Here is a 24,378-nt window from a genome sequence, read left to right on the forward strand (position 1 = left end):
ATGAATAAAACCAAAGCCTAATAGTAATTATGACATCTCTTGTCTTCTCTCAGGTAATTAAGGGTGCTGAGATCTTGGAGGTGTTGCACAGTTTACCTGCTGTCCGTCAGTACCTCTTCTCTCTCTACGAGTGCCGTTACTCTGTGTTTTTTCAGTCATTAGGTAAGTGAAATATTACTGGAGTGGGCTTTAAAGGACAACTGAGCAAAATATGTAATTGCTTAACTAGCCACACTGTCTAGTAAGATATGTTGTCATTTATTTGCAATGCTTATTGAAAGTGCATCTCCAAGTCTGCTCTTCTGTTATTGTTTAAAATGTTCTGGTTCCATCTGTTTCTCTTCTGCAGCTCGAGTGGAACAGGAGATGAAGCAAGACTGGTTGTTTGCTCCTCATTACCGTTACTATGTCCGAGAGATGCGCATCCTGGCCTACAGCCAGCTCCTGGAATCCTACCGCTCCCTCACTCTGGGATACATGGCCGAAGCGTTTGGAGTCAGCACAGAGTTCATCGACCAGTACGATCCCACGGCCGTATATAAACTATGTAAATGCTCATTATTTCCGTGCTCACTTTGGTCTCTTTCTTTCCCAAAGGGAGCTGTCGCGATTTATCGCCGCAGGTCGCTTGCATTGCAAGATCGACAAAGTCAATGAGATTGTGGAAACCAACAGGTGAAGTGCTTTATGTTTGTACGGACTATCTGTTGGATCTATAATTGGTGAAATGTATTTCTTGAATCTATATATTCTTTTCTCCGTCCCACAGACCTGACAGTAAGAACTGGCAGTACCAGGAAACCATAAAGAAGGGCGATCTCCTGCTGAACAGAGTGCAGAAGCTGTCCAGAGTGATCAACATGTAGTCCAGCACATGACGTTTGATCGCTTGTCATCTTTTGTTGTGAACATGACTTTTGTTTTATGTACAGAATATAATAAAACTGAATTGGAGGAAATGCTGGTGTTCGTCTTTGTGTGAGCAAATGGGGAGAAAAAAAAAAACTGAGACCGACACATTTTTCTTATAAATAACTGTATAAATTATTTTTTTTTATATTTACAGAAACTTGTTACAAAACAAATATACTATACAATCTTTCTTTAAATATTAAGTAAATCTACCCTACTGTGTTTGTTCATGAATTACATAGCAGCCAACACACAAAAGTCCAGCTGATCAAATGATTTTTGAATATACAAAAAAAAAAACAAAAAAAAAAAAAAAAAAAAATCAAAATATACACACTTGTACATAATTTTATATGTAGAGGCTTCTTCTCCAAAAAGCAAACTGTGTTTATCATCTTCGATTCACATTCCAGATCTGTGGTGTTTAATCAAACATCTTCACAAAGCTTTCATCGTCTGAAAACAGTGGAGTTACAATTTCAAGGTAAACAGTACATTTATCTGCCTAAAACATTGGTTGAAATCACCGACTTAGCCACAAAAATATCTATCCCTCTCGCTTTGAAAATTTCTAATATCAAAAGTAGTCATAAAAGAATACAAGGGACTGATAAGCGTTTCTCATGTCTTTGTCGAGTGTTACTCCTCAGCCATGCATTTCATCAATCAGAGTTACAGCTCTACTTGAAGGGGAAAAGGGCGATGTGAGAGATTCCTAGGCAGGTTTAAAAAGTTTCTAAACCCTTAAATAACATTCAAGTACTGTGAAAAGAAGAATACATAAACTAAAAAGCTCTGCCTTGACAACAGTCGATGAAAAACTAATTCAGGCACTTTCTCTTTTTTTTTTTTTTTTTTTGTCAGCGTTAAAAGCAAATGAATAGGTAACTAAAAAGCAGTGTATCCAATTACGTTTGGCAACAGTGGTGCACATTTTGCACTGTACAACTGTTTTGTTCCCTCACCCAGTTAGAAAAGTCCTACAAAATAACATCGGCCAGCCAGAAATCTTTTGCACAGTTAAACGGGCCATTTTGATCATATTCTCTGACCTCTTGGTTCGAGATGGGGAAGCATCACGAGGGAAAAGAAGCACTACTGACACCTAAAAAAAAACAACTTAGTATACTGTGGATGATTTTTTTCCCACTACTGTGGCAACAATCGGTCTCGGGGGAACTCGGCGGGTGACTAACAAGAAGCTATGGTCGGATAGAGTGGCGTATTGCATTATCGGCTTGGCAGTGAACCACTTCTAATAATCTTAGAATGTTTCCATTTACTAAATAAATAATAATGATCTCAATTGTACCAAAAATCGTTTACGAAAATGCCTGTGCAAAAATACATCTCCATATGTACAATTCTTTAACAAAATATGTATTCTGAAATAGGGATACTTCAATATTTGAATTCGGTTTTGTGTACGAAAAAGCCGAAGGAAAAAAAATACACACACAAAAAAAAACAAAAAAAACATGCTGTACTTCTCAGCAACCAATGCTGACTGACATCAGTGGAGATCATTAATTTACAGGAGTTTTAAAGAGAAGCCCCAACTTACACACAACAAAATCCACCTCAAGACCTCTTATGAAGATTAATGAGCCAAAGAAGGACCTATTGCCTTTAAGTCGACAGACCCACAATGAAAATGAGATTTAAATCAGAATGTCTAGCTACTAACCTCTTTAGGGTCACAAAGAACAAAAGCTTGAACGTTCAGTCGCAGTATAAGGTAGTGGTTATTTGATGAGATGGTGCTGGCCAGACTACTGTTTATGTGTCTCACAGTATTGAGAGTCATTGCTGAGATGATAGTGTGTCTGTAATGTTGGTCCATGGCTCAACCTCAGCTAGCCATGACCCCCTTTCTGAGATTGAAACGGCACATAACAATACCATGCATGCCTAAGGCATCTTCACCAGGAAATTCTCCTACAATCATTTGAGCGAGACTGCAGATTTTAGTACATTAAGATTTCAGCACATGCTTCTTTAGTGCTACGATGGGTGACACGGAGGAGGTGAAACGTCACCTGCCGTCTCTCGTTTTGCTCCAACAGGAGCAATTTTTGCACGTGTTCACTGAATCAAGCCCTTAATGTACCTAAAGTATCTGTGTTGTCCAAGGCATGGTTTTTAAGAGGATTACAGTGTTTTCTGGAGCTTCAAGAGACGACTGTTGCTCATGGTTCTGAAAAGACATGCTAAGCTACTAGCGTGTCAAAAAGAAAAAATATAGCGCTTTAGCTAATGCAAGGTGTTCGAGTTTAATTTGGGGTAGATTTTTCTGTAAAAACAGAAATTGCAATAAATCAGCTTAAAAGAACTCTCTTTTAGCTTCTCTGAAATAAGCCTGAAGATAAAAAACAAAACAAAAAAAAATCTAATCTAAATGAAACCTTTAAAAAAATAAAATAATGGAAAATGGTATAAGATAAATATTTTGTTCTGTTTGCTATACATATGCTAACCTGTAAACAAAACGTGGTCTAAAGAAATGTCTAGTTTGCATAATCTTTTAAGTTTAGGTTGCTCGTGTTGAAACTCCACTCCTGTCATGTCTATCTGCAGCGAGTGTAGCTCAATCTAATACAGCCTTCCAGTGAGAGATCATGTGTATGACTAACTTAAGTTGACTGTGTGTCTACTTTAGGGATGTTCCTCTCCTGTACACTTCCTCCAAGGCTGAGTAGGATTTCAGTTTCCAGTATGTCCAGTATGTTCTCGTATGTCCACACCTTCAAGCTAACATACCAAAGAATATCGATAAAGCAACTCATCTTGTTCACGTCGCACTTCCTTCCTAGGCTTATAGTGTTGGCGAGGCTACGCACCAGCCCAAATCTGTACCTTCCGACCCCAGCGCAAGTGCTCAGGCTGGGCAGCTCATGCTCTACGCAGCAGGCTTTGTACCCAATGGTGCATTGTATAGATTCATTATAACCTCCGACAGGAGAACTAGATCTCTCTGGCTTATTATCCTATCCCCGGAGAGTGCCCCTGCATGGCTTTGGGAGGAAATCCTCACGAAGGACATCAATGGGCCACCCAGTGTGCATTCCACCCTGAGGATTGTGGGAAGAGTAAGAGAAAAAGAAGGCCTCGTGCAGAGTGGCATGAGGGGGCTGAGGGAGCTCTGGGTCCAGCCTACTGCTCAGCACGCTCTGAGCCTCCACACCTGTGTCAGGGACGAGCCTTTGGCTGTGGGAAACACACACAGTTACGGAAATGTAATGTTTAAGAGGAAAGAGATGATATTACGTTCTAAAATGAAATAAGGAAGGAAAACAAACTAACCTGATGTATGAGTGAATTGTTAGGGAGCCCCGGAGGTCCAGGTATAGAGCGAGCGTGCTTGCTGTGGATGTTGTTGATTGATGGAGACTTGGTCATTTTGGGCCTGCCAGGACCTTGTCCTCCTCCCCCTCCTGCTCCGGACGCTGTTCAAGTCATTACCAAATTTGAATTAGAGACAGCACTTTGGAATCAGCAAATGGCGCATCTACAAGTCAGTTTGGGTTGATAGGGTTTTAGTACTTTATGTAACAATGTCAACACAGGAAAAAAGCAAAAAGTGATATCATTCTTTGACTGACTGACAGTTCTGTATCAATTCAGTTTTGAAATAAACTTTAAAAAGAGGTGAGGTGTGAAAAAAAACAAAAGCAGAATTTAAACCTAAAATAAAAAAGCTACAGATGAAAATATACAGAAACTGGATTAATACTAAAATGAAGTAAAACAGACAGTGGATTGAAACTAAACAAAGATAAAACGGAAATGGGGTTGATGGCAAATGTCAAACGACAAAAAAAACAGATCTGAACTAAACTGAAATACAACAGGATTAGACTAGATTATTAATAAAACGGACTGAAGCTAATTTGAGATGCAAAAGAAATTTCAATTAAAATTAAAATGGAGAAAAATGAACTGAAATGAAACAGAAAATGGATAAATACTAAATGATCATTAGATAGTCTGCATTAAAACTAAATAAAACAAGATCAAAGAAATTATTTTGAATCTAAAAACAAGATTAACACTTAAATGAAACATAATGGGATTAAAACTAAACGGAGATTAAACAGAAGGCAAATTAAATCTACCTGGAAAGAAAACAGAAACTAGATTAACACTAAAATGAACTTCCAGACTGCACAAGTTAAGTCAAACACCGGTCAGAAAGTGTAACCTTAAACGAGAAAACCTCTGCTTTGAGGACTAAAAGCTCTTCTTCCCATCTGGCAACCACAAGCACTTTTAAGGAACGCAAGACAACACTAATGCCAAATTAAAAACATGTTTTCAGGATAAATAACATTATTGTTTTCAAATAATCGAGAATATCGTTATTGAAATTAAATCATGGATTAGTTGGAGCATTTCTAAGCACTTGCACTTGCCTCAAGGCAAAAAAGCATGCATGCAACAAATAATGTCAGAAAAGCATCAGTACGTTATAATCGGTCATGGTCTATTACTGAACCAATACCGAAATAAACCAAGAATGTGTGTTTAAAAATAATAATATAAACATGCTTTATGCACCTGTGCTGTTGAGACTACTAGATCCAGGCGAGCCCTTCCTCCTTTTGGCTTCCAGACGTGCATCTGTGTGATGATCGCTGCTCTGGTGAACAAATGGCCCGAGGGAGAGGGTGGAGTCGCTGCTGTTCATCACTACGCTCATGCGTTTAATGGACTCGGCCGGGCTGCCTGAGGGAGGGCCACGTCCTGCCGACTCCTGCTTCAAGCTCAAAGAGTTGGCCCTGCCTGGGGTGCAGTTTACCCCCAAGCTGTAAACCCCGCTGTGGGATGACGACAACGTTGATGACGATGAAGATGAAGCGGGAGTGGATGCGAGCGAGGTGTGGTAGGCGCTGCCGAGGCTGCCCGAGTTTACCGCACAGTTCTTCTTAAAAGATGAGGAAGAGTCAGAGGTGTACGTGCTATGGGTGGTAAGCAGGGAACTGTTTTTCCGCTTCTTGCCCGAACTGAGACTACCGCTGATGCTAGCACTGCTATTAGTACTGCCCTTGACGATAGAGTTACTTAGGCTGGAGGATGGCTCCCGAGCCTTAAAGGACTTTGTACCAGATCGGGATTTAAGGGGTCGGTTGGAGCCCAACGAGGGTAGCGAGGACGAGTGGGCTGAAGGCATCTGGGGTGATGAGGCTGACACTTGTCTAGAAGCGCCACTGTAGGCAGGCTGCTCAGTAGCGGAGGCTTGTGGAGAAGAGCGGGCGTTCAGGGTGGTGCCATACGACAGGACTGGCTTGCTGTCATAAGGCGGTGGTGAGGACAAGCTGAGAAACCCTGCAGAAATGGAGGAGGATGAGGAAGAATGGGAGTTTGTGCTTGTCCGGTGAGAGGTTGTCGGTGTTGTTGCTGAGTTCTCCAAGGCCAGAGGGATTTTCCTACAAAGTCAATGCAAGAAATCATAATAAGGACTGTGTTTGAAGTAATACTCCACTCCAAAATTGAAATTTTGTTATTAATCACTTACCCTCATGTAATTTTGTTTGTCTTCGGAAAACAATTTTAAATATTTTAGATGAAAACCAGGAGGCTAGTGACTAATGATCATTGACAATGTAATTTACTTGGCAGTCAATGGGATAAAGTATGAAAAACATCTTCAGAATAGTCAATCTGTCATCTGTGGTTCAATCTAAATGTTATGAAGCAACAAGAATACTTTTTGTACACAAAAAATATAAAAATAACAACTCTTCAATAATTTGTCTTCTCTGTGTATTCACTATAGTGCTATTTTGGAGAATATCCACTGACAACACTACATAAACTGTTTCGCTTCCCAATTTTTGTTCAAATCAAAGTGGAAACAGGCATTTGCGTGGTACTATGGTGACGTAGTGAGGCACAGAGAAGACAAATAATTGAATAAAGTTATTGCAAAAAGTATTCTCGTCACTTTATAACATTCAGATTGAACCACAGACGGCAGATGGACTATTGTGAAGATGTTTTTCACACTTTACTGGATCCATGACAGTGTAATTTACTTGGCAGTCAATGGGATAGTCACAAGCCTACCGGTTTTCATCCAAAATATCTTTTTATATTCTGAATATAAACTTCGGAACGACATGGGGATAAGTGATTAATTACACACATGGGAGATTTGGGAAGGGTCATAACACACTTACTTCCACATTTGTGAATTGACATGTTTGTCCAACATGGTGGTGAGAGCACACCGTACTTGATCCCAACGCCGGTTGAATGTGTAACAACCTCTACCGTACAATCGACTTCCAAAAGTGCAGAACTGATGAGAGACAGAACAGGAAAGGCACATTGGTACTTGGTACGGAACATTCTCAGATCAAGGTCGACTCAAATCTACTTTAAAATCGTGGCTTGACTCAAAATTGGATTCAAATGAGGCACTGGATATTCATTTAAACTTGTTTCAAAACAGCTTTGATTCAAAATGCAAGTGACTTTCTAAACAGGCACTTCAGTTTGAGAAATTCACTACTTCAAGAAGCAAAGAAAAAATTTCCTGATACTTTAAGATCACAAGGTTTCTTGTACTTACAGCAGCTGGTCGTGGGTGGTAACCTGAATAATGGCAGTCCAGTTTTTCGGTGGCCTCCTCTCTCTCCTCGTTCTCCCCCTCGTCGCTGGAGAGGCGGCTGGTCTCGGTGCCGACAGGGGTCGGGTGAGAATGGTGGGCCTGGTCGTGGGCCATGGCTGGGTCTCCTCCACTGTGAGAGTTACTGCTGTTGAGTCTAAAGACACAGAAGAGCAACCTAACATTTGCCTAACAGTTGTCAATCACCCAATTTGGCTAATTAATCAAAAGGAAGCTGGTTTAGAGTAAATAGTGGGACAGGAGGAAGCAACTCACCGTGGAAGCCCAGAATTATGAGGTTTGGGTTTGCTGTGGGGCAAAGGCTTGGTGGCATCGGCAGTGCCATTGCCATGGGAGACCGGGTGAGGGTCTTGTGAGATGCGGAAGGGGGGAGGGTGAGGTTCCCTGAGAGGGGGTGCTGGGTGTGAAGGGTCCAACCTGAACTGCATCTCCTTGTCGCGTGCTTTGCTCTTGTGCTCAGCGAGCAGCGTGTCAAAGCGTTGCCGCCGCCCGAGCACCGCCCTCCTCTGGCTTATGGAATGTGTCTGTGGATAAATGAGGGGATATGTTAAGTCAAACAATTAAACGTTTGTGCATCTGTGCAAAAGTTTTAAGCAGGTGTGAGAAAATGTTGTAAACAAAGAATGCTTTCAGAAATATCAACAATGATTGTTTATATTTGTCAATTTCCAAATGCAAAGTGAGCGAACTAAAGAAAAGTCTAAATCAAATCAATATTTGGTGTTACTACCTTTTGCCAAACCAGCATCAATTCTTATAGGTACACTTGCACAAAGTCAGGGATTTTGTAGGAGTATAGTCAGGTGTATGATCAAAACAATATACCAAACAAATGCTAATTACCATCAATGTCACACGTAGGTTGAAACCCAGTCATGAACTGAAACAGAAACAGTTGTGTAGGAGGCTTAAAACTGGGTGAGGAACAGCCAAACTCTGCTACCAAAGTGAAGTTGTGAAAGACAGTTTCATGTCATAGCAAGACGACATGACACAGCAACAAGATACAAGGTAGTTATACTGCATCAACAAGGTCTCTCCCAGACAAACATTTCAAAGCAGACTGGGGTTTCAAGATGTGCTGTTCAAGCTTTTTTGAAGAAGCACAAAAAAACGGGCAACGTTGAGGAACGAAGAAGCAGTGGTTGGACAAGGAAACTGCAGCAGATGAAAAACACATCTTATTACCATTCAAAATCGGAAGATTTCCAGCAGAAACCAGTGGGACCCAGATACACCCATCTTTCTGCAGAAATCTGGCCAGAAGTGGTCTTCATGGAAGAGATGCAGCCAAAAAGCCATATCTCTAACCAAGGCCAAGCAACTCAAGTATGCATGAAAACATAGGAACTGGGGTGCAGTCAAAATTTGAAATATTTGGTTGTAGCAGAAGGCAGTTTGTTCGTCGAAGGGTACAATGATGAGTGTCTGCAGGCATCAGTGAAGCATTGTGGAGGTTCCTTGAATGTTTGGGGCTACATTTCTGCAAATGGAGTTGAAGATTTGGTTAGGATTAACGGTTTTCTCAATGCTGAGAAATACAGGTAGATACTTATCCATCAAGGAATACCATCAGGGAGGCATATGATTGGCCCAAAAGTTATTCTGCAGCAAGACAATGATCCCAAACATACAGCCAAAGTCATTAAGAACTATCTTCAGTGTAAAGAAGAACAAGAAGTACTACAAGTGATGGCATGGCCCCCACAGAGCCCTGATCTCAACATCATTGAGTGTGTCTGGGATTACATGAAGAGACGGAAGGATGTGAGAAAGCCTACATCCACAGAAGATGTTTGCAACATCCTAGCAGCCAAGTTCCTTCAAAAAACTGTGTGCAATTGTGCCTAGAAGAATTGCTGCTGTTTTGAAGTCAAAGCGTGGTGACACCAAATATTGATTTGATTTAGATTTCTCTTTTGTTCATTCACTGCATTTTGTTCATTTCTGAAAATAAACGACACTTCCATTTTTGAAAGCATTCTTTGTTCACAGAATTTTTTTCATATCTGCCTAAAACGTTTACACAGTACAGTATATATATATATATATATATATATATATATATATATATATATATATATATATATATATATATATATATATGACATTATATTGTAAATATTAATAAGAAAAACATAAAATAATATAATAATATAACATTAAAAAGACCAAACATTTGACACTTAAAGTTTTTGTGTATTATTTGTAATAACAAAAACACTAACTGCCTATTTGTTTAGGCCAAAATGTCCAAAATGCATTCCTAATTCCAACTCAAAATATATTTCAAAGTGTAGAAGGTAGCATACCTTGCATGTTAAGGATCTTGTGCATGGCTTACGTGCTGTCATATCCATAACCCCACAATGGATATCTGGATTAAACTCTCGCTCTGATTTAAGGAAAAAACATAACACACAAGTTTAAAAAAAAAAGTTAAAGAATTTAAAATTTTTAGTGACAGAAGCACACAATGGCATCAGAGAGTGTAAATATTTACCTTGTCTCTTGTACAAGGGTCTTCTGCTACTGGCACTGCTGCTGTCCTGTTTCTTATCTTGGGACGAGAGGTGGCCCTTTCCGTTGGGGATCTGACCAGGGGCCAGCTGTGGAGCCTTTGGTATGGAGGGGAAGTTAAGGCCTGACTTCAAGGGAGAGGTGCTCACAGTATTGGAGGAAGAGGAGGAGGAAGTGGAAGAAGAGGTGGGTACGTGGGGGAGTTTGGGCGAAGATTCCACTTTCAGATGGGCCTTCTCTACTTTGACTGCAGGGATTGGGCTGGGGGAGAGAAATAAAGAGTCTTATTTTGAACTAAAGGTGGGTGTGCTTCACATTACATCTTTTGTGTTATGCAACAATGGGCCGCTTTTATCATAACGAATTTACCCATTAAATTCACTCACACTCCATCAAAACACACATACACACCTCTCTTCTTGCGGCACCCTATAGGGGAAGTGAGGCTTCCGGTGAGGCAGCTTCTCTTTGGTTGATTTGAATATTTTAGACGGGGTGCTGCTGTTTGCACTGGAGGGGCGTGCAAGTGTGCTTCCACTAACAGTCCCGGCTCCGACTCCACTCCCAAGGCTGCCCTTATTTCGAGAGTTTGCAAACGCAGCAGAGGCGGCATGGCTGGATAGGGGCTTGCTGCTGGAGCTGTGTCTTCTCTCTGAGGTTAAGAAACGTACAAGATTTTACTCTTTGAAAGCTCAACACGTTGACTGCAAAAAAAACAAATAAACCTACAATATATATATATATATATATATATATATATATATATATATATATATATATATATATATATATATATATATATATATATATTTTATTGTATTTTAGTTGACCACCAGAGTTGAAATCTGTCTTTTTCATTCTTTGATGCAGGTGGGTTGTAATGGTTTCAAGATTACTAAATATTAATACGTTTTAGTTCATTCTGGAGTGTTTCGTTTAGCTTTTCTACAATTAACAAAAACCTCATATCTACAGAATGTAAGGAAACAATAAAAAATTTGTTTCCCAAGAATAAAAAAGAAAGCAAAGGACAAACAAATGCCTAACTTTTGAGTTTTGACAAAGATTTGGAAAGAAATCTTCATGTGGCTTTGCACTTTGTCCATGACATCTATTCTAATGGGTAGCTGGCCTAACCTGCAGTTAAGTTAAGTAGATTAATACATAGACACACATAGAGACACTCCTCTTCTAAATACACACTTGCTTTCTCTCTGTTGTAATTACAAGACACAAATGTGCATGATCATTTGGTCAAAGAAGTAAACCTCTGTGCTGCACTAACAAGCGCTCTGGTCTCTTCATACTTGCCTGTCAACAATACAATACAATACAATACACACACACACACACACACACACACACACACACACACACACACACACACACACACACACACACAGTCCTGCTGCTCCGGCCCAGCATTTGTCACTAAGCCCTCCAGCAAACCGGGGGCAAACACAAATGCGCGCACACATGCACGAACACACACACACACAAACAGTCTAGCCTCACGTCTGGCCTGTGTTTATCTGTGCTGATAAAACTACGGCAAAAGCACACAGACGCAAAAAAATAAAAGAAGGACACCATGAAGAAATCCTTGACTTGTTTATTTCTCACAGACGCTTGTGGCTATTTGCTGGGATGTTGTTGCTGCTCTGAGAAACTAAGCCAGTAACAATTTGAGTAACCAAAGGCCCAATCGCAAAAGCCCCAATTACTCCACAACAAGTCACAGTATCATTCCGGTCCATGTTGAAAAAGCATTCTGGGATTGTTTTAAGAAACTGTACACCAAATACTGCAATCTGACAAAATCACCACAGGGAGCTACTAACATAAAAACAAGAGCCTCAAGCAAAAGACGTATGGTCAGTCTGGCACAGTATAGAAATGTATAATTTAGCCTCTTTTTTTTTTTTTTTTGTTTTTTCCAAAGAAACACACAATAACAAATCTTCCATCCTTCAAAACTTCCAGAATTTCTAAAAGCCAACAAAAATCGATTTATCGAATTATCGATTTGTCAGGATGTAATTTATTCCTGTAGTAAAATATTTGATTTCTATTTCTAAAATGCATTTTAAAAATGACAGGAGGCTTTTTTTTATATTAAAAAAAATATTATAATGCAAACATCTGCACTTTAATTGCAAGTTTAAATGTCAGTTTCACCAACAACCCCGTTTTTAAAATGTGCCTAACATTCAGACTGCAGATTCATATGTAGTTAAAAATACATATACCTTAGTACCACAAGCTTGTTTCGGCTCATTATGATTTATCTCGAATAAGCACTTGCCAGAACTAGATTCTTCCCTACACTAATAGTCAAGCACTTGAGCATTTAAAACTTTCATGGTCTGAGTAGTTAATCTGCTCATTAATCTTTCAGTTTCTAGAATAAAAGAGTCCCAGTGTTCATAAAAAAAAAACTTCCACCACTAGAGTGAGTGATTGTGTAATGATCTCTTAAAAGAAAAAATAAATAAATAAATAAAACAAAGTAAAACTGGCTCAGTCTGAGTGCAATAAACAGATCATACGGTGGAATATTTAAACATCAATGCCGTCCTGAAAAACTGATCTTCTGGAAGCTGAACAAAGCATCAAGTGCACTGATGTCGACATGTTTTGGAGAGAGTGCTGCAACTTTCTCAATCTGCACAAATTATCATTCCTGTGATATGTTTTTGGATTCAGTAATGGCCATGGGAAATCTTCCAATCAAATAACAGTCTCATTTTGGGTTCGAACAGCTGCAGCGTGTCACTAATGGTTCATGGACGTTTGTGTACACCAGTTTTACAGCACTTGTAGCTTTGAGAGTAACTAAAATGTACACATATTAGAAAGACAAAAACAACAACAACATTATCCTATATATGGCGGTACACAATTAAAAAAACAAAAAAACAATGATTATGTTTTCAGGTTTTAGTATTATTAAAAAAATCTAATTATTCGGAAAAATTTAGCAATTATGTTTTGAACTGTGACTGTGATAAAAAAAGAAGACTATCCCTGATTACATAATGCTACAACTTTGATATGAAGCCTAAAAGATCTAAAGACGATACAATCACACTGAAACGGCAGACAAAATGGTGATAAGAATAACAAACAAGCCAGCATATAACTTCAACCCGAAGCGTTCAGCATTTCATGCTATGTGGCTCCTTCACTTTAAAACACACAACATATGCAGACATCTTGAGTGAATTAAAACACAGCCATTCGCACTTCACATCACAAAGTGGTTTGATATATTTCTTTCTGCCCTACTTTACAGCATGCTAAAAGCAATTTGCAACTGGGATTTTAATTTTTGGCTCCCTCTAGTGGCCAATGCTAAAAATAATAAGTCAAAATGATCCAGCTTTTATTATTACTTCAGAATCTAAAACAACAACCTGACTCAGCATCTTGTAATAGAAACTTTCATTCAAGGTTAACTATAGTGAAATTAAAGAAACAAAGCAACATCACGCAAAAAAATATAAGAATGAAACCACTTTTAACAGAGATTTCAATAAATTAAAAAAAAACAAACAAAAAAAACAATTAGGAGAAAAAACAAACAAGCATTTGATTGAGAGCACTTCCTCGAGATTTGTAAAAAAAAAGCTCAAAGCATTTTGGCAGATGAATTTGTAATGTTCATGTGCAAAAATAAATAGTACCGTGTTAAACCACTGCTGACACATTTTAAACGGCTCCGAAATAAATAAATAAAACCCTCGAGTAAGTAATTTTCCTCAAAACACAGATCAGAGGTGTGCAGAAATGGGAGTGATTTTATTTTTTTTATTCCTGAAATTTTCTGATGCCTTGTGGGAGGTTTTACATGTGCTAGATTGGATAAAACAGCACAGACGTGCTGACTAAAAAGAGCACATCAAATATTAACTTGAGGATAGTAAACAGAACTCTGGCGGTGGGTATCAAAGGCTTGTGTTCTTCCCTCTTCATGTTATGAAAGTTGAGGCAGAGCAGAGGTGGGGGCGGGAAGGATTTCTGTCTTAATTCCCTTGAGTGCGATAAGATCTTTCTAAAACACCTCCATTGAAGATGGCAGAGAGCAAAGTGAAAGAAAGGCAGAGAACGAGTCAGCTGTGGACAGCGGGAGGTGTTCTTACCGTAGTGTGCTTGGAAGGCCTGGGGTTTGACTACCTGACTGCAGTGGCTGCACATGACCAGGTAGAAGTCGTCCTGGGCAGGACATTGGCCGAAGATAGGCATGTCTGCAAAAACACACACAAAACACTTATTAGAAGGTCAAAATATTTAGCGCTCTTCTGACACAGCGTAATGAGACTATTATAACAACGCGGCTACTTTCAGCTCTGCGTGACTGTAGAAGCTCTCGTTATTAATTGGCTCGTTAGGAAAACCTTACAATGCAAAGTCTCTCTAAAATGCTGATGAAGTCTTTAAAAACATCTGTAGAAATCAAATATCGATTGAAGCGTTCAAAAATAAATTAAATGCATAAACACTTAAAGAGATTAATCATTTTTTCAATTCAAAAACAGACAGGTCTTTAACTGTTAATTCATAAATGTATTTATTTCAATATAAGAAATGTAAATAAATCACTTCTGAACCCTACAAATTAATAAACATTAATGCGCTTAAATGTTTAACACATAAATGTTAAAATCAAAGAAAAGCAATTTGCACATGCTTCGTTAAAATAACTGTAATTAAATTTTGCATTAATTTCAATGCATTAAATGCACTGTGTGTCACACACGTCTTTGGACGGCAAGTTATTATTATTAGTTTTTGTTTTTGAAAGAGAATTGAATGCTATTATTCAAATAAGATACATAAAATTTACACTTCTTAGACATTTACACTGTTAGAAAATCATTTTATTTCAAATAAATGCTGTTCCTTTTAACTATTTATTCATGGTTTCAACATGAATATTAGTTAGCACAACACAGACTAGAAACATTTCCTGAGCATTAAATCAGCATACTTCTGACAGATCACGTGATTTTAAAATATATTAAAATAAAATACTTATTTTGAACTGTAATAGTATTTAAAAAAAATTTACTGTATTTTTTTAATCAAATTAATGCAGACTTGGCGAGTGAAAGAGAGTACTAAAAACCAGGTGTAAACTTCTAAATGGCAGTATGCATTAAAACTACATTACATAAAAATGATTTAAACATTTTTAAATAAATGAAATCAAAATCCTGCTGCACAAGATGATGCTGTAAATTACAGAGAAAATTTGATCTGGTTGCATGTTCTCGTTTACTCTGAACAGCTGAATTACTTCTTGCTAGAATCATGTCGCTCCTGGTTAGGTCACGCAACATAGTGTTACATCAAGTGTAAATAGCACATAAAATCTGACCTAACCAGTGAACAGAGTCTTAATTAAATCTTCCTCATCTGCCATCAGATCATACACACGCTTTTCCACAGTGCACACCAGTGCCCGTCCACTACACTGTAGTCTGTTCAGTTTATCAACAGCCCAGTTCAGGTGAGGCTATCCGGGCCATTCTGGGGATGTTCTGGGAAAAGCGTCTGGGTGAGTTCATGCGGTTCAAGGGGTCACCCGCAGCAGCGCTACTCTGTTTTCATAAGAAAGGAAACAAATAAGTGATAAGGGATAGCCAGCCACCGCACCAGCATTTCAAAGGTTGCCTGGGGAGGGGGTCCTCCACCGAGCGAGTCGTGTGGGAGAGCCAGTCAGGAAAAGAGTCATTGAGTGGGAGAACAAGGAGAAGAGAGAAAGTGAGATTGCAGATTAAGAGTGGCAGTTGTAAAGTTGTGAAATATCGGCAAGGCCGAACGATTATAAACACGCGAGCCGAGGAGAGCGGTATAGTAGGTGGCATTTGGCTTTCAAGATTCATACTTTCAGAAAGTGCCTTGAATTGACAGCAGTTTGTGGAAAGCAGTCTACCCAAACCACACAAATAACCGCACTGAAAATAGATGAAAGCAGCGGGAAAAAATATCTGCGCATTAAAAAAAAGAAAGAAAGAAAGAAATCACTCTTAGTCTCTGCTATTTAGCGAGGCTCAACGCGGACGTTAAATGCAAACTGACACTTTCGGAAACGTCTAAAATACTTTAGTTGACAACACACTAAATGGCCTCTCTATATATATATATAAAAAAAGGATATATGCTGAACTGGGAAAACAACATTTATTGTTTAATGGGATATATCACCAAAAAAATACAATGCTACTGAGATTGTTGAATTTCTGTTTTCTTTGTGCACAAAGAATATTCTCATAGGTTGAATTACTGATGTCACGTGGACCATATTAACCATGTCCTTACAGCCTTTCTAGGTCTTAAATTTGTCAGTTCCATTGCTGTCTATACAGGGTCAGAAAGCTCGGATTTCATCAAAAATATCATAATCTGCATACTGAAGCTGAACGAAGGTCTTACAGGTTTGGAACAACATGAGGGTGATTGATCAATGGCACAATTCTTATTTTTATTTATTTATTATAATTCTTTCTTAACTATCACATCGAAGGGCAAAAGATTAAATTAATCTGTGAGATTTAGGAATAGCAGCAAAGTCGCTTTAATGTTGGTTTTTCAAAAAAAAAAAAAAAAAAAAAAAAAAAAAAAAAGATGTCTAAACCTTTTTAATTCAAATACAAATAATGAATTCTTAAAATATTGTAAACATCCAAAATGATTTTATTATTGTTTAAAATGTGAGTTCATTAATGAGTTCACGTAGAAAAACTAACAAGAAAAGAAAACGTGTAAAGGCAGTTTAAATGTTTTATCCACATCTATTTTATACATTTACATTTACATATATCTAATCTGTTTTTCACAATAAAACGTTTTGCAATCCTGGCTGATGTTACAAGATTAGTCGTTTGCCATGCAGGTGATGTGAGGGATTAAATTGTAGTGCATGCCCATCTTTTTTAACTATTCATTAAGAAAAATGCTACAAAGTCAGCTGTTTATGACGGCACTGAAAGTGAGTTTTAATCTAATTTGTGACCTAGCAGCTGACATGTTGAGCCTTGGTGCAGGAGATGCAGGTGTCCTACTTTTCTGAAATATTAATAAAGAAAAATCCTTCAAGATCACATATTAACGATGGTATAGAGAATGTGTGTGTGTGTGAGCTGTGGTCTAGCAGTTGAAACCTGAAGCCTTGATGCTCATGCAGCAAATGCGAGTTTGATTCTAGCTCGTGTCCTTTTGAACTAAATGCTACAAGATCATTTATTTAATCATGACACTAATACAGGCTTCAGTCTGAACCATGGCCTAGCAGTTTGCATGCTGTGTTATGGTGCTGAAGCAAGAGATGCAGTTTCAATTCTGGCTTGTGTCCTTTTTTGAACCAAATAAACATTAAAAAGCGGTACTATAAGATCCATTATTCACCAAAGTGTAGTGCTGAGAATGTGTTTGGGATGAAACTGTGGCCTCACAGCCTTGATGCACATGTAGGAAACGCGTGTTTGATTCTGGCTTGCATCATAATCCCCTTTTCTCCATCTATCTCCTCAAGTAACCCGTCTCCTATCTACCTTCAGCGAGTTAGATATTGAAAGCAGATGCAATGACAATACATCTTCATATTAAAGAACTTGCAACACCGGTTATAATCACTTCATAATAAACAAACTGGAGGCATAAATGAGCTGCAAGCATTATATTCAGAAGTCTTTTGTCGGCTGATGTGGAGCTCAGAGAGGCACTAACTGTCCATTAGTCTGAGAGCCAGGAGGTTAATTAGTGTGAGTGATTAAGTGAGGGGACAGAAGCAGGCTATGGCCGCCGTTCCACTGCAGCTCCTTCAACCGGAGACACAAGGACACTCCAAAAAACATCACCGCCTTGAAAAGATGCCATCGAATCATCGGCGTCACCTGGGTGTACCTGTGCTCTTCTCACGGTAATCACCGCCAAATCAGGACAAATAGCCTCTTTAGGAATTCACGAAGATAACCATCAAGAAGTGGATAACTAAGCTAGTCTTTGGAGCCACGGCTATCCTGACGTAAAGTGAGCTGTTTGCAAACCTAAACCTGGTCGTTTTTTCAGTGAGAGTATATGGCAAACAGATATTTGTTTCATTGTGCATGAAAAATGATTCAACGTTAATTGAAAACAGCTTTGAAACCAGACTTTTTGCGTAATTCCAACTGATCTAAGTTACGTTTCAAACAAAACAAATCATAAGCAGAAGTGCCATCTGAAGAGGTCAAATAGGCCAAATGTTTATCAAACAAAACAAATCAAATGTATGTAGAACAATTTAATAAATGTTGGGTTATGAAATATTAAATTATCAGCAGAAAACGTGCCATCTGAAGAGGTCAAATAGGCCAAATGTTTATCACTTTATCAAACATCAATCTCTGGTGTAAGATGTATTGTAGAACAATTTAATAAATGTTGGGTTATGAAATATTAAATTATCAGTATGCCTTAGATAAAAAAAAAACATGCTTAACAAAACAAAGATGACTTGTCAGCTTGTCAGCAAAAGTGCATATTTTGACGGAAATATTCTGCAGACGCTGCAAAGCCGCTGCTGCAAAGCCAAGTCATCTCAGTTGGCAAGATGTATTAAATAAGTAGGAAGTCACTACTAAAAAAAGAAAACTACACAATCACCTAAACAAGACAATGCAGACATATTTCACAAGATTGTAGCACACACATAAAGATGGTGATTTATAGGGCCTAAGGACCTATTTTCAGGAGTAGCCTTAAAGGTTACATGCTATATTTTTAACTACAGCTTTGAGGGATTCCTACAGAGAGAAGCATTCATTTCAAAGAACATGAGGAGGATGGTGTCCTTTAAAAATTTCAGATGAGCTTTCCGGCGTAACAACGAAATAAAATCTGAGCCTCAGCGCTCCTCCGGATATCAATCCCAACATTAGACAACAACATGCTTATGACAGCATATCAGAGATGCAGGCAGGATACGCTCACTCCATCAAGGCCGGGTTGACTTGACATGAAAACCATAGATATTCTAGCGTCTTCTAAGCATGCGTCTCAGGTCTGAGAGGAAGTAAAGGACAGACAGAACGCGCTGAAAGAGAGAGAGAGAGAATGGAGACTGGGATGGACGCTATGGATACGAACGTGAAGGAGGGAGAAAAGAGGGAGAGAAAAAGAGATTGTGACAAAGTGAGAGAGACACGGAGATGGCGATAAGGTGAGAGGGAGAGACAGGAAGAGAGAGAGAGAGACTGTGAGCGGATAATTTGACCATCCCTTTCATTGTCATTGATAAACGATCTAGGTAGAGAAGCTCTTAGAAGCCCAGTGCACGAACACACTCGCAGATTTAACTCCACGCCTGGTGTGTCTGCGTCGCTTTTCACCGCCTGATGAAGAGCTGCAAGATCCTCAGCACACATCTCTCCGTTCAGTCACCTTTCACTGATCAACATACAGCAACAGAGCAAGTGCAAAATAGAGTGCTCCCCTGACCCTGTTCATATGCGTGTGCGTTTGCGGGAACACCTGCGTCCGGTGGTTTTTGGTTTGGTAAAAACTCTTCAGTCACTGATGAAAATGAGGACTGGTATTCTGTTAATCCTATGCCACACTACAACAAAACTAACAATATTTAAAAATACACTAACAGTCGAATGTTTGGGGTCAGTCACTTTTGAAAAGAAATTAATACTTTTATTAATACAGGATATGTTATACTGATCAAACGTGACAGTCAAGGCACAGTTTCCACAAAATTATTAAACAGCACAAATGCTTTCAAGTTTAGTAATAATAATAATAATAATAATAATAATAATAAGACAAGCTTACTATGCAGCGAATCATCATAGTAGAATGATTTCTATAATGGATCATGTGACACTAAACAATAGAGTAATGATGATTTTAAATTGTAATTTTTTACAGTATTTTTAATTAAATGTAACTTTGGTGAAGATAAGAAACTTCTTTAGAAAAGATTTTAAAAGATCTTACCGTGTATGTGCATGAATTTACTAAATAATCTAAACAGCAGTTAAATTCAAGCTTATGATGAGCCCAATAACAGCCTCTGGCCTCTATCCCCCTTAGACCAGAAGTTCTGCAGTTTATGAGAAATTGTCAAGAAATTAATAAGGCGCACTGGTTAGATTAGGGTATACAGACATCTGTCTGATACACAGATACATACATCACAGAGAGCATTTTCTCTGTGGAAAGTGAGAACTCTCTCTTAGCATCAGGTTCTAGAACATGACTGATATTTTACAGTCCCTGCATGATCAACATGTGATTAGCTATTCTGGACCTTTAAGTCCAAAATCATTTTCATGGTACTTTAATGACAAATAATTAAGTACAACAAAAAGCAATCTGAAGCGAAATTTTCCTGACCGGAGGCACTCGATGGCATATACATACACAATTGGTAATTAGGAAATAATAGTCAAATAGTGATCTGATTATTTTGAAAAAGAAATGGTGCAAATCAGTGACCGCAACTGGCTGGAAAACTCTGGTTTGTTAAAGGGATACTCCACCCCAAATTTTGTCATTAAAGGTGAATTGGAGATCTCGGAAAATGCTACCTTTAACCTGATGGCACTAAAAAGCAGAAGTCCGACCCTCCCTGCAATTTCCATCCAAAGCCACGCTCCCTGAATGCATACACGCTCAGAGACCAGACTCAGGGAGTAGGAAGCAAAGAACACTGTTTAGGGTATGTGTCAATCACGTATGCATGTAGCTCGCTTCTAATGTGCTGGTTATCTGTTAACTAAACAAGACATGCAAAATATGCAGGAGTTGATGCAATCGGTAAAAGTATATAGCACAGTCAGTAAAAGTACTGAGAAGGAAGATCGGGTTGTTGATGTTTGCCTGATGTTCTCACTGTCTGCACAGCATGCGTGATTGCGCTGATGACGTATCCTGTCTATGTGAACAGGTTGTCCGGAGGTATGCTAATACACTGACAGGTAGGTAAGAACATTTCACGGTTCTATGCCTTCCGCAGAATATACAAATACAGATAAATACATTTAGACCACTTAATGATTGCTATCAGGATGTGAGGAGCATAGCGAAAAAAAGCGTCTGAAGACAATCACCTACTGCACCTTTAAATCACTTACCCCCATGTCGTTCCAAACCCGCTTCATTCGTCTTTGGAACGCAATTTAAGATATTTCGTATGACAACCGGGAGGCTTGGGACTGTCCCATTGACTACCAAACACTTTGCACTGTCAAGCAGCAATAATGTATGAAAGATATCGTCTGAATACTCCATCTGCCATCGGGGGTTCGACCAAAACGTTATGAAGCTTTTTGTACAATAAATAATGTCACCGTAGCACCATTTTGGAAAGCGTCCACTGGACACACACAGAGTACACAATTCTGTGTCAGCCACAATGGAAGGATAAGCCGTTTGTAAAATTCAAGTGTAAATACTGCGTATCTTTCCATTGTGCGTGCACAGGATGCTGTCCGAAATGGCGCTACGGTGACATTATGGTGCAGAAATGTAGAATGAAGTCATTATTTTTATTTTATTTCCATCCAAAAAGGAATTCTCGTCACTTCATAATGTTACGGTTGAACCACTGTTGTCAGCTGGAGTATTCAGACGATATCTTTCACACTCTTTAAGACTTCGACCGTGCATTTTACTCAGCAGTCAATTGGGGCAGTAATAAGTTAACTAAGCTTTTACAGGTTTTTAGAACAACACGGGGGTAAGCGATTCATAAAAAAAAGTCCTTTTGGGGGGAGGAGCAACCCTGTAATTTACATTTAACAAGCTTTCTAAAACACAATTAAAGCTAAACAAGGAAATTGTACAACTCGTTTTATTCACAGGCTTGCATCAGTCTGCCACCAGCAACACTAGAGAAGTAATAATGCAATATCAATAACAATGATTCAGGGATAGCTGAAAGTGAAATTCACTTTTCAACTCTAACGTTCTTCTATGGTCCCGTCTATGATGGATATCAGCTGAAACAATATTTTTAAAATGACAGTTCACCCAAAAATCTCTATTTTTTTTAATTACCCTCATACTGCATCAAACCTGTCTCATTTACTCTCTTCTGTGCAACATAATAGAAGACATTCCAAGAAACGTCTCAGTGTTTGTTTGTTTTTTTGAACATTCTTCAAAAAAAAAAAATTCTAATTTATGTCTTACAGAAGAGAGTATAGACATTTAGAACACCATAGAATAAACTAATGAGAACAAATTAAGTGAATTGTCCTTTTAATCATTATAGATATATTATAGCAATGCAATACAAAGACTTGAATGTTTTAAAGATTTTTTTTTGGCAAATCATCCTGCAGGCCAGACTGGACACCTCATTCCTGACTATACAATAACATGTAGTGCTCTTTAGCTGAGGCATAGAAGCAATAAAGTCCATATCTGCGGCACAACATACATTGCTGTTAATTCATCCTCACACATAAATATTTCAAGCATAGACAATTCTGAAACCGAAACTCAAGTCTTAATAAATATTAAGCGTTTGTAGAGCTGCCTTTACTTTGAGCAGAGAACAGATCTGTTTAAAATGAAATTTAAATTTAAATAGAAAACACTAATTAAAGCTCATCTTAAACCAGCAATGGCTTCAGTCCATACAGGCGATTGTTTTTCATCTTATGTAACCCTAAGGTTGACATTTTTGACAGATTCCTGTGCGACGACTTTGGGTTAGCAAACCCAAACGTTAGCAATTTACTCTAAATTGTGCAATGGAGCAGTGGTGATCGTGATAGCTCTATTGTTTGTCAATGCAAATGCACGGTTAGATAAATGTCCTGACAGGTACAGTATTTCAATGCTTTCTACACTAACAGAAAAAGAGCGAGAAAAAGCCTGGCGATGACTTGTTTACAAACTTCATGGCAAACAGGTATAAAGATCTATTTGAATTATCTAAATAATAGTGATTCATAACAACAGCAATGACAGCCACTGTAAGATTTCATCTGCTTTGAGGGGGTTAATAATATGCTCATAGTTACAAAAATTGGATTAAAAAAATCTGATCGACAATTAACTTTACAATGAGAGATAAACGACACAGCTGAGTTCATTTGTTACACTTTTAAGGTGTCTTCGTTACATTGTAATTACACATTTAAGTGCTTCATTTTACTGAGCGATAATAATTAACCACATGTAATTAGGTACGATAGGATTAGGGTTTGGTCTAGGATCACTCGCATGTTATTATGCATAATTCATTGTTATTATAAGTAAGTACACGTAACCTGCAACAAGGACAGCTTAAAAGTGTTACCTCTACATACATTTAAACCTAAGAGCGAGCTACAGTCGGTTCTATCACAAAACAAAAATAGATTGATCAGGACTTTGCTGTGAAATAGCTAGTTGACAAATAATTAATAAATATACATCTGAGGTTAAATTATTAATCTGAGGTTAAATTATATAAGATAAAAAAGGTCGCTGAGGTGTACTTGTAGAAATCCGAAACAGTTTCCCAGATGAGGGGTTATTTATACAGTGACAGCTCTGAAAATTTGACAATTGAATACCACAAACGACCAATTTTAAAAAATCATGTATTCCAGAGAGTTGTGTAATAAATATGTATAATACTACATATAATTCTAACATTTAAACACTTGTGTGTCATAAAATGTGTAACTAATACACTTTAATACACTTTCAGATAATCAGGGTGATGAGATATATATATATATATATATATATATATATATACACACACACATACACACATACATATATATATATATATATATATATATATATATATATATATATATATATATATTGATCTGACAATAAATTATATAGGCTAAAAGGGTAAAGAAAATCCTTATTTATATTTTTATTTAATACAAAAATACTTAGCAAATTAGCAAAAATATGGCCATGACTTGTCGAGATGCAGAACAGTTTCCCAGATGAGTGGTTATTAATACAGTGACGCCGACTCTGACCAATGACCATCGAAAATCAAGTATTCCAGAGGCTTGTGTAGTCAAAATGCATTCTACATATATCACGAAATGTGTGAACATATCATGCATGTCGGTTTCTTATTTCTTATCTCTTTGCATGCATTTAAGACATTTTATATAGCATGTATTCTACTTCAGCTACTTTCCTTTCATTTCAATTCAAACTCGCAAGTTCTAACATGCAACTCAGACCTGTATATTAACTAGTGCTTCTACAGATCAGTGTACGTAAACACGCATGCAAGAGCTCGTTTTAAACGCTTCTAACTGTCGTGATGGCGGAGTTTTCACGAGCAGCACTGT

General features: G+C 38.1%; 2 protein-coding genes across 4 annotated transcripts in view; one reads left to right on the forward strand and one right to left on the reverse strand.

Annotated features, from left to right (window-relative positions):
* Nucleotides 1-959, forward strand: part of psmd6 (proteasome 26S subunit, non-ATPase 6) — a 4,147-nt gene extending 3,188 nt beyond the window's left edge. Inside the window, exons 5-8 of the mRNA XM_043252112.1 lie at nucleotides 54-162; nucleotides 350-518; nucleotides 598-675; nucleotides 770-959. Of these exons, the coding sequence (XP_043108047.1) occupies nucleotides 54-162; nucleotides 350-518; nucleotides 598-675; nucleotides 770-866 (453 nt within the window). The 3' untranslated portion in view covers nucleotides 867-959. The remainder of the gene's footprint in view (nucleotides 1-53; nucleotides 163-349; nucleotides 519-597; nucleotides 676-769) is intronic.
* Nucleotides 960-1,299: 340 nt separating this feature from the next.
* The window catches only part of LOC122354102 (ataxin-7), a 28,781-nt gene continuing 5,702 nt past the window's right edge, over nucleotides 1,300-24,378 (reverse strand). For all 3 annotated transcript variants that reach the window (XM_043252110.1, XM_043252111.1, XM_043252109.1), the window contains 10 exons: nucleotides 14,206-14,310; nucleotides 10,475-10,715; nucleotides 10,047-10,324; nucleotides 9,856-9,938; nucleotides 7,799-8,067; nucleotides 7,487-7,679; nucleotides 7,092-7,213; nucleotides 5,470-6,338; nucleotides 4,216-4,358; nucleotides 1,300-4,119 (listed from right to left, as the gene is read on the reverse strand). In XM_043252110.1, the coding sequence (XP_043108045.1) occupies nucleotides 4,102-4,119; nucleotides 4,216-4,358; nucleotides 5,470-6,338; nucleotides 7,092-7,213; nucleotides 7,487-7,679; nucleotides 7,799-8,067; nucleotides 9,856-9,938; nucleotides 10,047-10,324; nucleotides 10,475-10,715; nucleotides 14,206-14,310 (2,321 nt within the window). In that variant the 3' untranslated portion in view covers nucleotides 1,300-4,101. The remainder of the gene's footprint in view (nucleotides 4,120-4,215; nucleotides 4,359-5,469; nucleotides 6,339-7,091; nucleotides 7,214-7,486; nucleotides 7,680-7,798; nucleotides 8,068-9,855; nucleotides 9,939-10,046; nucleotides 10,325-10,474; nucleotides 10,716-14,205; nucleotides 14,311-24,378) is intronic.

The sequence above is a fragment of the Puntigrus tetrazona genome, chromosome 11 (assembly GCF_018831695.1).
Source record: "Puntigrus tetrazona isolate hp1 chromosome 11, ASM1883169v1, whole genome shotgun sequence".
In the NCBI taxonomy this organism is placed as follows: Eukaryota; Metazoa; Chordata; class Actinopteri; order Cypriniformes; family Cyprinidae; genus Puntigrus; species Puntigrus tetrazona.